Source organism: Procambarus clarkii, chromosome 4 (assembly GCF_040958095.1).
Source record: "Procambarus clarkii isolate CNS0578487 chromosome 4, FALCON_Pclarkii_2.0, whole genome shotgun sequence".
NCBI classification, from domain to species: Eukaryota; Metazoa; Arthropoda; class Malacostraca; order Decapoda; family Cambaridae; genus Procambarus; species Procambarus clarkii.
In genome coordinates, this window is record NC_091153.1 from 39,294,789 (window position 1) to 39,310,092 (window position 15,304).

Consider the following 15,304-nt stretch of genomic DNA (forward strand, 5'->3'; position numbering starts at 1 on the left):
GTATCCATAGTTATATCACACATGGATGCAAGCAAAACAATTAATTACAAGTCTTTGCAGAAACTACAGAAAAAAAAAATCACCAGAGAGCAGTGGGAGATATCATAGGAGCAGAAATGAGTACTGTACCTCAGTGTGAGGAGAGAAGCAGACGGATAACATGAAAATGGCATTGCAAGTAATGCCAAACCCCAATGAAAACTGCTACACAGCCACATCAGGAGGATAATACTGGCCTTTCTCTGGCCCCAAGCAGGATCTAATCCTTCTGTCCCCCACCCTACATCCCTCCAAATACCTGGTACCTACCCCACAGGACAAACATACCCAAATAGCTCAGCCCATGGAACAACTTCCTACACCAGTGGGGAAAGCTTGTTATAATGGACATAATCAAGCTTTTAGATAACATACGCAAACATTAATGGATTACAAATAAAGTGAGTGAACTGGACAAAAGAGCACAAGAAGAAAACCCAGATGTAATAGCCTGGTTGATACCTGGTTGATGGGGTTCTGGGAGTTGTTCTACTCCCCAAGGCCGGCCTGAGGCCAGGCTTGACTTGTGAGTGTTTGGTCCACTAGGCTGTTGCTTGGAGCGGCCCGCAGGCCCACATACCCACCACAGCCCGGTTGGTCTGGCACTCCTTGGAGTGCCGGACCATAGCGCTCACAGGAACAAAATTGTTAGGCATCACAACAAATGCAGAGTTTTTGCATGACAATTATATAGAAAGAAGAAAGAGAGAGGAGTGGCCCTGCTATAAGGAAAGCAACCATTAATATAATAAGAGAACAGCTTCCGTTGCCTGCAGAAATGGATCCAGACTTTTAACCACGAGGGATTTTAACCATGGAAAAATAGATTGCGAGAATAGAGAACAACATGCAGGTGCAGATACATGGAGAGCTAAACTATTGTACGTGGCAACAAGAAACTTTGTGAGCCAGCATGTCAAAGGACCCACATGAATGAGAGACAGAATGACGAACCAGCTAGACTCAACCTGATATTCACCCTGAATGAGTCAGATATAAGGCAAGTCAAATTGGAAACCCCCAGGGGAATGAGTGATCACTGTGTATTGACATTTGAGTATCTGGTAGAAGTAGGGATAACATATCAAAAGAATGGATCAGAATAGAAAAGGCAGGCTAACCACAGAGAAAACTATGATGAGATGAGGAACGTCCTAATAGGGAATACCATGGAAAATAGACCTCAGAGAAAAGACTGTAAACAAAATATTATTGACTATATCACCAAGAAGTGCCAGTGCCAGGAAGCTGCAGACAATTTTAAAGTTTATCCTAGCCCAAAAAGAGAAAAATGAAAGCAAGAGAAGAATCCATAGTTTAATCAGACATGGATGCAAGCAAAACAATTAATTACAAGAATGTACAGAAACTACAGAAAAAAACAAATCACCAGAGAGCAGTGGGAGATATCAGAGGAGCAGAAATGAGTACCTCAGTGTGAGGAAAGAAGCAGAGGGACAGCATGAAAATGGCATTGCAAGTAATGCCAAAACCCAATCAAAACTGCTACACAGCCACATCAGGAGGAAAATAACAATAAAGGAACAAGTGATAGACTTAGAAAAGGGGAGAACAGATACATAAAAAATTATAAGGTGGTGTGTGAAAAGCTTAAGAAATTCTTGGAGGTGAAAGATTTTCTGTACTGAAAGGATGCGGTATACCAAGCAATTTTGGAGAAATTTGAGTTTATCAGAGATGTCAAAAGGAATCTGTTGGAGATAAATGTGACCAAGGCTGTTGTGCCTGATGGAATCTCACCATGGATACTAAAAGAGATAGCAGAAGCACTGTGTGGCATTTTCTATGGTGCATAACAGGTCACTGGAAGCATGAGACCTACCAGAAAGATGGTTAATGTAATTTGACTATACAAAAAGAGTGACTGGCAAGAGGCACTGAACTATAGGCCAATTTCTCTATCTTGTATACCATGTAAGGTGACGGAAAAGATCCTGAGGAAAAAGCTCGTAAAACATCTGGAAAGAAAGAACTTTGTAACAAACCAACAGCATGGGTTTAGGGATGGTAAATCGTGCCTCACAGATTTAACAGAATTCTATGACCTGGCGACAAAAGTTAGACATAAAAGAGAAGGGTGGGTAGATTGCATTTTCTTAGACTATCAGAAAGTCTGTGACACAGTACCCTATAAGAGGCTGTTACAGAAGTTGGAGAAACAGGCAGAAATAAAAGGTAAGGTGCTCCAATGGACACGGGAGTATCTAAGCAACAGAAAGCAGACAGGTATCGTGAAGGGAAAAGACTTCAGAATGATATGTCACCAGCAAAGTCCCACAGGACTCTGTACTTGAAACCATCCTGTTTCTGATATATGTAAATAATCTTCCAGAGGGTATAGAATCATTCCTCTCAATGTTTGCTGATGATGCAAAAATTATGATTAGAATCAAGACAAGATAGAGACTAGAAGACAACCAGGACAAACTGGAGGAATTGTCTTGAAAATGGCTTCTAAAGTTTAAATCAAAGAGATGTAAAGTAATGAAATTAGGTGAAGGGAGCAGGAAGCCAAACACAAGGTACCATCTGGGAGGTGAAATCCTTCAAGAGTCAGGTAGGGAGAACAATTTTGGGTTGATATCACATTGAACCAGTCCCCAGAAGCCTACATCAAGAGATTATCATGAGCAGCATACGCTAGATTGACCAACACAAGAACTGCCTTTATAAACTTGTGTAAGGAATCATTCAGAACCTTGTATACCACTTATGTCAGACCAATCCTGGAGTATGCAGCTTCAGCCTGGAGTCCATGCCTAGTTTAACACAAGACAAAGATTCAGAGGTACCATACCTTGCGTTGATTCTGGGGGTCAAGGTTCCTGCGACCCGGTCTCTGACCAGGCTGTTGGACACAACTGCTCACAGCCTGAATGCCACCAGACTAGTCCTAGAGCTGAGAGGTATGAGTTACGAGGAAGGCTATGGGAATTAATCCTCACATCCCTGGAAGACATAAGAATTAGGGGATACATGATCACCACCTACAAAATTCTCAGAGGAATTGACAGGGTGGACAAAGACAAACGATTAAGCATTGGCAGAAATTGGACAAGGGGACACAAGTGAATACTTTGTACTCAAATGAGCCACAGAGATATTAAAAAAAAAAATTTCAGTGCCAGGGAAATTAACAAATGGAATGCACTAGACAGTGATGTGGTGGAGGCAGATTCCATACACAGTTTCAAATGGAGGTATGATAGAGCCCAATAGGCTCAGGAACCTGTACATCAGTTGATTGGCAGTTGAGAGGTGCGACCATAGATCCGAAGCTCAACCCCCAAAAGCACACCTAGGTGAATACTTCATGAATGCATTAGGCTAGGTTTAATGCAAGTCTATATGAATGGTGAGGTTATTCTGGGTATGTGATATCTTGACTTGAGACTAATGTAACACAATACCACTGACATGCAGAGCACTTCCCCACAGACTACAGCTTAAAGTATCATCAGCTGCAAAACACAGAACACACTTCAAGTGCTCACATCCCATACAACCAGAAAAGGACTGCCTTTTAACAAGTCAAAACTCCTTTTTCCCAAACATATAAAATACAAAACTCATTTCCAGTGATGATTCTCTCCACACGTTTGATAGCCACCCGCAAGGTAATTTTCCTAGGTGGCGTGGGTGCTTCCCTGAATCTCAATTGCACACATCAACATCCATAACGAAATGTTCACTCCCTTCCCATGGCTACAACTACTAGCATGTAGCCCCCAGTACATCAATACAGCATGTGTTCTTACCTTCCTAAGCTCAGAGTCATCGGTGACTACAGTCGGCCTCGATTTATATTTCTGCCTTGCCCTCCCCATTATAAATCCGATTCGTGGGGGACTTCTAGCAGGACTCTAGATATGTTACACTCCTTCCTCTTTCCTATGATAAGTGCACTTAGTGTGGAAACTTCTCCAAGCGATGCCGGTGAGTGCCAGAACGGGATTGGAAGTTTTCAGAACTTCAGAGGTGCCACAGATGGACCTTCCACATGGGTTTATTTACTACTGGTGGTGCCCGGGCCGGCGACACGCTGCCTCTGTCGCCACTTTTTCCAACTGCTTAGCCGAATCATTAATATTTAATCATGTTTTCATGTTTATACCATGTATATACCATATATAACTCATGTTGATACGATAAAAAAGATTTAATTTGATTAAATATATTTTCTTATTTGCGAAACTGATTTAATGTCGCATCAGAGTTAATAATCCTTACACGAATGAATAATATGATCGGTAATACTTTTATATGTTCAGATTTTTTTATAAATTTATGCATTCATTTTTTATTATATGCATAAATTTGATTGTTAAAATAATTAGGATATTTAATATTCTAAAGCTTGAAGAGTATCATCAGACTGACTGATGGTTCACAGATTTCAATGGAGAAAATATCTGCTTTCAGATTCGCTTCAATTTTTCGAAAATGTTCATAGAAAAAGCGGAGCTATACGTATATACAATATTTGAAACATATAATAAAAATCGACATCTTTTATTGATGAAATATATACCAGCGACATCACTATAAATACACTGAAATATAATATTCTCGTTTGTTCCAGGATAAGTTGGAGTGAAACATCGAGATATTTACCTGAATTTAAATGAGAACCGCCAAGTGGCGACGACGGGATATTTAATTGTCTTTTATTATTAACAAACATAGCTGCACAGCACTGTGCTGTGACCCTTTGTCTGTATGTAGGGGTTAGAGATTGTTAGTCAAGTTGACCTAATATTAAAATCACGTAGGATGGTTGATCATGTATGGGCTGTGAGCACATAGTATGCGTCTACATCTACTAGTATGCGTCTACGTCTACATCTTCTGTAGTATGCGTTGGGGAGCTGTCAAATCGTATATATTCATTTCGGATACCGTCGGTCAAGTACGAACGAAGTAACAAGTTTATACCCCATACCCATTCCTTGGGCGGTGGTGTAAAGAACTTAGGCTATTTCTATTCCCCCTAAAATTCTAGCCAAATGCGATTACTGATTACTGCCGCTCCTGTCTGGCGAGCAATCCAATGTGTGTTGTCCTTATACATAGTTCTCGGCTCTTAATCACATGACAACTATCAATATTAGTGCTTTCTGCACACTGTCAGTGGTTGCTCTTCCGTCAGAGAAGAGCATTTCATTTATTCCATCTGGTTACAATTTTTTTGCCATGTCGTAGCTCAGTCGATTAAGGCAGCGTCTGGGATGCTCTCGGACGTAGGCTCGAATCCTCGTCACGGCCCTTGTGGATTTGCTAATTTTATTGAAGGTTTAATTGCCTAAAACGCTTTTTGCGTAATAGTGGCTTCATTAGTTTATGTAACTCCTGTCCCCACAAATGTGCATTACTATTATGTTCTTTGCACACATATTTTTTAATAAAAATGAGATTAGAACTAGCTAGTTTCTTGAATTTATTGTGTCGGAGGACAGGTAGCCAGAGCTGTCCTCCGACAGGAACCTCTATAAGCCTACTTATTTATGTATTTTATTTATTTATTTATTTATATACAAGAAGGTACATTGGGGGTTACCAGAGAACATAGAAATTAAGTTGATTTTACATTCTTGTAAAGCCACTAGCACGCATAGCGTTTCGGGCCAAACGCCAAATACTTGTTAAGACTTAAATCGAGATGAATGCAACCCAACAAGAATTAGCTAATTAACTGATGAGTACCTACTTCCTACTTGCAGCTAGGTGAACAGGTTTATTAGGTAACAAGAAATAAGCAGAATCATTTCTGCCCCGCCCGGGATTCTAATCAATTTTGCCCCGACCGGGACTCGAACCCGGAATTCTCGATTTTAAGTCGCGAACGAACCCCCGACTGTACTATACAGCTAAACGACTGTACTTCAGGGACTCTTAGCAGTGTGCTGGCATCGACAGACTGAGATACGTATGTCTAGTTGCCTTGTTAATCGTGCCTAGACAAGTCTTGTTATATTCATGCAATGAATTACGCTGCGCCGGGATAACTCGGGCCACTTCTCCGGGCGTGTAAATGCGAATTAGCTGAGTAATAATATGAGCCCCGGTAATATATTCAAACTGCATATTACTATTGAATGCAAGTCTCTGTTAGTCATTAGTGTGATATCCTGCAACAATAAGATCATATGCATATTCATACCAGGCATCACAATATGATTATAAAAAGAGTACTGAAATTCCGACAAGCCAGTCCGTAGAATTACCAGTGCATCCTAACATAGCGTAAGTAAAGATGTATAACATATTTGATTGCTATAACGTTCATGCTGAATGTATAACGTGAAATAAACTCATTTTATAATGAAATATAGCGAAAATAGGTGGCAGGTGACTCCAAAGGAAGGCAATCTATGCGGCTGTTGTGGAGCGACTTATCCAAGGCAATATATGTACTATACATATATAGGTGTTTTTATTTAATGGAATTCATATTAACAATAGCGAAATTAGTAACCAAACATCTAAGATTATTAACAAATGTGTTGAAGTTAAATCGGCTCCACAGGATTATGGTTTTGTTATATGGGGTATGGTCATTTCGGACTCAAGCCGATTCAATGAAACTCATCTTGTTTGTAAAACTATATTGCTATGTCAGGCTGTATTAGCTTTGATTAGGCTATATTAGTTTAGGTTAGGCTATATTAGCTTAGGTTACGCTATTTTTGCTTAGGTTAGACTCTGATTTGCTTAGGCTAGGCAATATTTGCTTAGGTTAGGCAATATTTGCTTAGGCTAGGCAATATTTGCTTAGGCTAGGGTATATTTGCTTAGGCTAGGCTATATTTGCTTAGGCTAGGCTATATTTGCTTAGGCTAGGCTATATTTGCTTAGGCTAGGCTATATTTGCTTAGGCTAGGCTATATTTGCTTAGGCTAGGATATATTTGCTTAGGCTAGGATATATTTGCTTAGGCTAGGATATATTTGCTTAGGCTAGGCTATATTTGCTTAGGCTAGGCTATATTTGCTTAGGCTAGGCTATATTTGCTTAGGTTGGGCTATATTTGCTTAGGCTAGTCTATATTTGCTTAGGTTGGGCTATATTTGCTTAGGCTAGGCTATATTTGCTTAAGCTAGGCTATATTTGCTTAGGTTAGGCTATATTTGCTTAGGTTAGGCTATATTTGTTTTTTAGGCTATATTAGCTTAGGTTATGCTCTTTTGCGGTCTGTTAGGTTAGGTTTCAAAATCTGTTGGTGAATAGTCTTGCGAATAGTGTAACTTGTATCCTTGTTATATGAATATTGATTATTATTCGTTGCTTGCACTGCTGCTTTAATGCTTGGATGAAAATATTAAAATATTTAGATTACATGTAGTAAGCACAGTATTTGATTACATTAACACTATATATACAGAAATTACAGTTAAGGTTCGTGTGGAGTAAAATATTCATGTGTGAAAAGCAAATTTTTATAGAGTGCAGTATTAGTCATTAAATTCGCTTGATAGCTTCATATTATAAAAAAGTAATTTCTTTCATCATTTAAAAATCTGCTTCCTTATTTTGTTCAAATTTGTCATTAAGGTTAAAATGAATGGATCTGTTCTGACAATTGTGATAATGCATGCTTCTGTAATATTTGTATAATTTGTTTCATAAAATCTTCAGTTAAATTATTTGAAGCACATTCTCTTTCCTATCTAGTTTATTTCTCCTATTAATCTTTAAAACCATAAACAAATTTGCATTGTCAATAATTTATCTAGTAGTTTAGCAGTAAAATGGGCAGTATATAGTACATATGTATTAATTATCTTGTTACATATAGATATGTATTAGAGACATATCTATACAATACATAGTACTTTATTAGAATATGCAGGGACCACAGCATTGACATGTTGAAAGCATTGAATTGCATAAGGAGTGTTTCATTAGCATACATAGTGAGCACAGCAATGGTATGCATATGCAGCACAGCACTGACATTTATAAGGCTTTGACATGTATCTGGAGTGCATCATTGGCATGCATAGAAAGCATAGCATTTACATGTGTAGAAAGCCTTTTCTCTTTACATATTGTCATGCATATAGAATGCAGTACAGTATTGGTCTATATAGAAAGCAAACAAGTGGCATGTGTAGAAAACACAGCATATGCATGTGTGGAAAGCGCAGAATTAGCATGTTTCGAAAGCACAGAATTGGCATGTGTAGAACATATAGAATTGGCATATGTAGAGATCTTTGATAAAGTACTAAATGTACTGTACTGTGCATTCTACACATACCAATTCTGTGCTTTCTACGCATGCCAATTCTATATTTTCTACGCATGCCAATTCTATATTTTCTACGCATGCCAATTCTATATTTTCTACAAATGCCAATTCTATATTTTCTACAAATGCCAATTCTATATTTTCTACAAATGCCAATTCTATATTTTCTACAAATGCCAATTCTATATTTTCTACAAATGCCAATTCTATATTTTCTACAAATGCCAATTCTATATTTTCTACAAATGCCAATTCTATATTTTCTACAAATGCCAGTTCTATATTTTCTACACATGCCAATTTTGTGCTTTCTACACATGCCAATCCCGATCACAGGATTGGCATGTGTAGAAAGCACAAAATTAGCATGTGTAGAAAATATAGAATTGGCATGTGTAGAGAGCACAGGATTGGCATGTATAGAAAGCACAAAATTGGCATGTATAGAAGATATAGAATTGGCATTTGTAGAAAATATAGAATTGGCATTTGTAGAAAATATAGAATTGGCATGTATAGAAAGCACAAAATTGGTATGTGTAGAATGCACAGTATTAGCATGCATAAAGAGCACAGTATTGGCTGCATAAAAAGCACAGTATTGGCATGCATAAAAAAGCACAGTATTTGCATGAATAAAGAATACAGTATTTGCATGAATAAAAAGCACATTATTGGCATGAATAAAAAGCACAGTATTGGCATGCATAAAAAGCACAGTATTGGCATGAATAAAGACCACAGTACAGTATTGGCATGAATAAAAAGCACAGTATTGGCATGCATAAAAAGCACAGTATTGCCATACATAAAGAGCACAGTACAGTATTGTCATGCATGAAGAGCACAGTATTGTCATGCATAATAAGCACAGAATTGGCATGGATAAAGAGCACAGTATTGGCATACATAAAGAGCACAGTATTTTCATGCATAAAGAGCATAGTATTGGCATGTGTAGAAAGCACAGTATTGGCATGTGTAGAAAGCACAGTTTTGACATTCATAAAGAAAACATAATTTGTATGGGTAGAGAGCACAGAATTAGCATGTTTATTGGGTACAATATTGTCTTTCCTGGAAACATATATCAATACTGTCCAGTAGATACAGTATTGGATTGTGGAGAGTATTAGGGGTGAAGACCGCTCTTTGAGTGCAGTATTTTTCATTGCAGTCACTAAATAAATATGAATAGTAATTTTTATTTTATTTTTCACCTTATCAAAGATCTTGTTTGCTCTTGTCCATTTGTATTCCTAATGAAATATGAAACAATTTGTTAACTATTAGTTTCATTAAATGTGTGTTTTTATAACATTTAGCCAGCTGTATTAATTGTTTGATAGGTTTAAAAAAAATTAAGTTAAACTGCATTACACAGAGAAATTTGCTTTACCAATATAGTATATTTTACCTTTTTATCTATAAATGCCATAAAGAAATTAATTGTACTATTAGTTTGATGCTAAATGGTTGTGATCTGTACACTATATTATTACTGTATTAAGATTATTGGCATGCATATATTATAAATTATAATATTGGTATGTAAATTGAGGATTGGTCAGTATTTGCATATGTAAAAAGTACAACATTGTCATATGTACAGAAACCAGGTTTGGCTTGTAAGGAGGGCAGAGTCTTGGTATATATATAGAAAGAACAGTTTTGTTTTGTGTCAAGTATAGCATTCGTATGTGAAAAGCAGGTTTTATTGAGTTTAGTTCTGGCGGCTGCAATCAATTGCTATCTAAATGTTATTTAAATAAATTTCCTTCATCACTTTTAAAAATTTACACTGCAGAATTTGTCCATTTATGGCCTTTGGGTTTAAATGTAACTTTCTCTTCTATGACAGTTGTGACACTTCATGCTGCTGTAATGTTTGATTAATTATTTTTAATCATAAAATTTTCAGTTAAATTATTTAACAGCAGTTTGCTTTGCCAATGTATTATATATTTTTTTTATTCATTAATTAAAAACCATACGCAGATTTGTATTTTCAAAGATTTATGTTGTGGTGTAATAGTAATATGTATAGCAGTGATATGTGTTGAGAATCTTGTCATATATGTATATAGATGGTAAATTAAAGAATTGGTATGCATTGAAAGTAAATTAATGGCATGCATAAGAGGATAACATTGGCATGGGTAGAGAGCACAGAATTGCATGGGTAAAGATCACAGAATTGCATGGGTAGAGAGCACGGAATTGCATGGGTAGAGAGCACGGAATTGAATGGGTAGAGAGCACGGAATTGCATGGGTAGAGAGCACGGAATTGCATGGGTAGAGAGCACGGAATTGCATGGGTAGAGAGCACGGAATTGCATGGGTAGAGAGCACGGAATTGCATGGGTAGAGAGCACGGAATTGCATGGGTAGAGAGCACGGAATTGCATGGGTAGAGAGCACGGAATTGCATGGGTAGAGAGCACGGAATTGCATGGGTAGAGAGCACGGAATTGCATGGGTAGAGAACACAGAATTGCATGGGTAGAGAGCACAGAACTGCATGTGTAGAGAATGCAGAATTGCATGCATAGAGAGCACAGAATTGCATGGATGGAGAGCACAGAATTGCATTGGTAAAGAGCATATAATTGGCATAGGCAGAAACATTGCATTGGCATAGGTAGACAAAACAGTTTTGCCATGGCTAGAAAGTACAACAATAGCAAGTGTAGAGGGAACAGTATTGGCATATGTAGTGTGTTCAATATTGTCTTGTCATAAAGATGCAACCATAGTATATCCAGAGTGTACATGATTGGGATGTGAAGATTATAGTGCAGTTTTGGTATGTGAAAAGCTGAATGAACTAAGTGCAGTATTTTCTTTAGTCACTTAATAAATATGTAATGTATAATAACATTTTAAATATTTATTCATCCAGCATCACTTAATCAAAGGTCTTGTTTGCTTTTGTCTGAGTACTTAATGTAAACATGGAAACTTATATTTTTTCGTAGCATTTTATGCTGCTGCATTATAGTTTGGTAAGTTTTCAGTAAATATTAAGTTAAAATAATTTGCAGGAAGGAATTTACTCCAGTAATATAGAATATTTCATCTGTTTATTTGTAAATACCATAAGCAAATTTACTGCATAGATGCTTTAGTTGTTGTGTAGTAGTAATACATACATTAGATAGCATTGTTTGCATCATGATTATGGGCATGCATATACTATTCTAAATTAAAGTATTGATATGTGAATCAATTATAATACAATATCTGCAGTTGTTATATGCACAATACTGGTACATGCTGTGAGAACAGAATTAGCTTGTGCAGAGGATAGAGTATTAGTGTCTGTAGAAAGTAAAGTTTTGATTTGTGTTGAACAGGCTTTAATTTATTTATTTATTTATTTATTTATATATATACAAGAAGGTACATTGGGTTTGTGAGAATACATTGGATAGTACAGTATTTACATTCTTGTAAAGCCACTAGTACGCGCAGCGTTTCGGGCAGGTCCTTAATCTAGCAGATGATTTTAAGTAGGCAATTTCTATCAGAATTGATAAATGATAAAGATACATTGCAAGAGAAAAATGAGATGAGAGAGCTTAGTAAGTATATTAAAGCACAATGTTATATTAATGCTCTGATTGATTACATTGACAGCTTGATTAGTAATTTAAACAAGATTAATAGACACCATACAACAGATTGACAGCACATATAAGACAGCAATGATCACAATGGTAAAGATGTTCAGATTGGGTACATAAAGATTGGGAGACTGGGTAGCAAAAGATACAGATAAACAAGATTTATAAACACCATACAGCAGATTGGCAGCACATATAAGAAGACAGCAATGATCACAATGGTAAAGATGTTCAAATTGGGAACATAAAGGTTGGGAGATTGGGTAGCAATAGATACAGTGCAATTTTAAGGCAAAAAGTGAAAAACTATGAAGATGAAATTAGGTACTTTTTAGTATTGATTTTGAATGATGTAAAAGTTGGACAGCTTTTCAATTCAGTAGGGAGTGAATTCCATAAACTGGGTCCCTTTATTTACATAGTGTGTTTACACAGATTAAGTTTAACTCTGGAGATATCAAAGAGAGATTTATTTCTGGTGTGGTGATAATGGGTCCTATTACATCTGTCCAGGAAGAGTTTCAGACAAGGATTTGCATTTAAGAACAGGGTTTTGTAAATGTAGTTGACACAAGAGAATTTATGGAGTGAGATTATGTTTAGCATGTTTAGGGAGTTAAACAAGGGGGCTGTGTGTTGTCTAAAAGCAGAATTTGATATTATTCTGATAGCAGATTTTTGCTGGGTGATGATGGACTTGAGGTGGTTTGCAGTGGTTGAACCCCATGCACAGATACCATAGTTGAGATAGGGATAGATTAGTGCATAATATAGAGAGATGAGAGCAGAGTTAGGTACATAATATGTGATTTTGGAGAGTATACCAACTGTTTTAGAGACTTTCTTAGTTATGTGTTGTATGTGGGTACTGAAGTTGAGTCTCTTGTCTAGGAATATGCCAAGAAACTTTCCATCATTTTTATTGCTAATGTTTACATTGTCTATCTGAAGCTGAATTGCATTTGTAGATTTGCTTCCAAATAGGATGTAGTAGGTCTTTTCTATGTTAAGTGTTAGTTTGTTGGTTGACATCCATAAGTGGACTTTTTTTAGTTCATTATTAACATCATCATTTAGTGTATGTGGGTTGGGGTTGGAGTAGATGAGGGTAGTATCATCAGCAAACAAAATAGGTTTCAGAATGTTAGAGACATTAGGCAGATCATTGATGTATATAAGAAATAGAAGAGGTCCCAAGATGCTGCCCTGTGGCACTCCAACGGTTATTGGTAGAATGGGAGAGATTATATTATTGATGGCTACAAATTGGTGTCTATCACTAAGATAGGATTGGATATAGTCCAGTGCATGGCCTCGGATTCCATAATGATGGAGTTTACATAAGAGGTAATCGTGATTAACAGTATCAAAAACCTTTCTCAGGTCAATGAAGAGTCCAATTGGAAACTCATTTTTGTCAAGGGCAGAGTAAATTATATCAAGGAGAAAAATAATTGCATCGTTGGTACTCTTTTGAGAGCAGAAGCCAAACTGACAGGGGCTAAGAATGTCGAATTTTACGAGATAGGAGTAGAGCTGTTTGTAGATAATTTTTTCAAATATTTTTTATAGTATGGGTAGGTTCGATATTGGTCTATAGTTGTTTATGTCTGCCGGATTACCTCCTTTATGAACTGGCGTTACTCTTGCTTTTTTAAGGATATCAGGGAAGGTATGACACTCAAGGGATTTGTTGAACAGCAGAGCTATAGGTGGCGCAAGGGCATGGGAGGCGCTCTTGTATACAATGGATGGAATTTCACTGATGTTCCCAGCTTTGGTTTTTAGTGAGTGTATGATGGACACAACATCTGTCGGGCTGACTGGTGAGAGGAGAAGAGAGTTTGGATAGCTGCCTGAGAGATATGTGTTGATATGTGTCTGAGTCTGTGGGATTTTACTTGCAAGGTAAGCATCAATCGATGAAAAGAAGCTATTAAATTCATTCGCCATTTCTAAGTCAGATGACGGTGTAAGGCCATCCTTAGAGAGTGTTATCTGGTTGTGGGAGTGTTGTTTAGTTCCCAGGATATTAGAGATGGTATTCCATGTGCTTTTCATGTTGCCTTTTGCTTCTTTGAATCTAGTCTCATAATATGAAAGTTTTGCTTTTCTTATGATACTGGTAAGCACTGATGAGTACCTGTTAACTACTTCCTTTGAAACTAGGCCACTCCTAAATTTCTTTTCGTATTCATGTTTTTTGTCGATTGATTTAATTATGCCACTTGTGAGCCACAGGTTATTTTTTCTTTTATCATTTACTTGTTTGGTAAGGAGGGGACAGTGAGTGTTGTAGAGGATTAGAGTTTTGGAGAGAAAGAGGTTAGTTGATGAGTTTATATCCTGTGAATTATTAAATTCAGATTCCCAGTTAATATTTTGAAGTGCATTAGAGAGATTGACTAAAGCTGATTCACTATGTAGCCTGAATGAAAGTTTCTTGGTTTCTGGTGGTGATGTGTCAATGTTTGCTATGAGGAAAGTAGGATAGTGGTCAGTTGTTCTGTCATAAATTACCCCAGATGTAAGGGGAGCTGTTATATTAGTCCATAGGTGATCCAGGGTAGTGGCAGATGTTTGAGTGACTCGGGTGGGCTTGGTGATTGTGGGGATTAGCATACAGGAGTGCATGCTGTTACGGAAATAGTCAACTTGAGGGTTGTTTTGAAGACCCAGGTCAATATTGAAATCACCTCCCAGAATGATGTGATTTTTGTTGAGATTGTTATTTATGATAAGATTCCTTACATTGTCAGAGAATAAAGCTATGTTGGTATTAGGAAATCTATAGATGGCACCGATAGTCAGGGAGGATTTAAGGGATTTACTGGAGAACTTGGCAAAGGTATATTCACAGTAGTCATCTCTATCACTAATAACACTATTAGTGCAGTATTAGCAGTTACATTCACTTGATTACTACATGTATAAATATATAATGCATAATAAAATTGTAAATATTTATTTACAAAGCATCACTTAATTAAAGGTCTGGTAACAGTACTAGGACCAGGTCCTAGTAGTAGAGTTGGGTTTACTTTAATGTGGTCTGCTTTTTGCACAACAATACTACTACTATCATAATTTCCACAATGTAATACTGTACCCTTTCCATATGGTATTGCTGTACCTTTTAGTCAAGTTAATATTGTACTCTATACACATGCCAGTTCTGTACTGTGCTCTCTAAACTTGCAAATATTGTGTTCCATGTGCATGGCAGTGCTGTGCTTTCTATTCATGCCAATGCTATGCTCTCTACCACTGTCAGTGCTGTGACCTCTACCAAATGCCAATTCTGTGTTCTAATACCCAAGCCAATTCTGTGCTCTCTAGAGAGGAGGGAGAGCGCACAGTGTTTA

The 15,304-nt window shown here is 37.1% G+C and overlaps 1 protein-coding gene across 1 annotated transcript in view; it reads right to left on the reverse strand.

Annotated features, from left to right (window-relative positions):
• The window catches only part of kz (putative ATP-dependent RNA helicase kurz), a 222,505-nt gene extending 218,427 nt beyond the window's left edge, over positions 1 to 4,078 (reverse strand). Inside the window, exon 1 of the mRNA XM_045732921.2 lies at positions 3,819 to 4,078. Within this exon, the coding sequence (XP_045588877.2) occupies positions 3,819 to 3,887 (69 nt within the window). The 5' untranslated portion in view covers positions 3,888 to 4,078. The remainder of the gene's footprint in view (positions 1 to 3,818) is intronic.
• Positions 4,079 to 15,304: the final 11,226 nt, after the last annotated feature.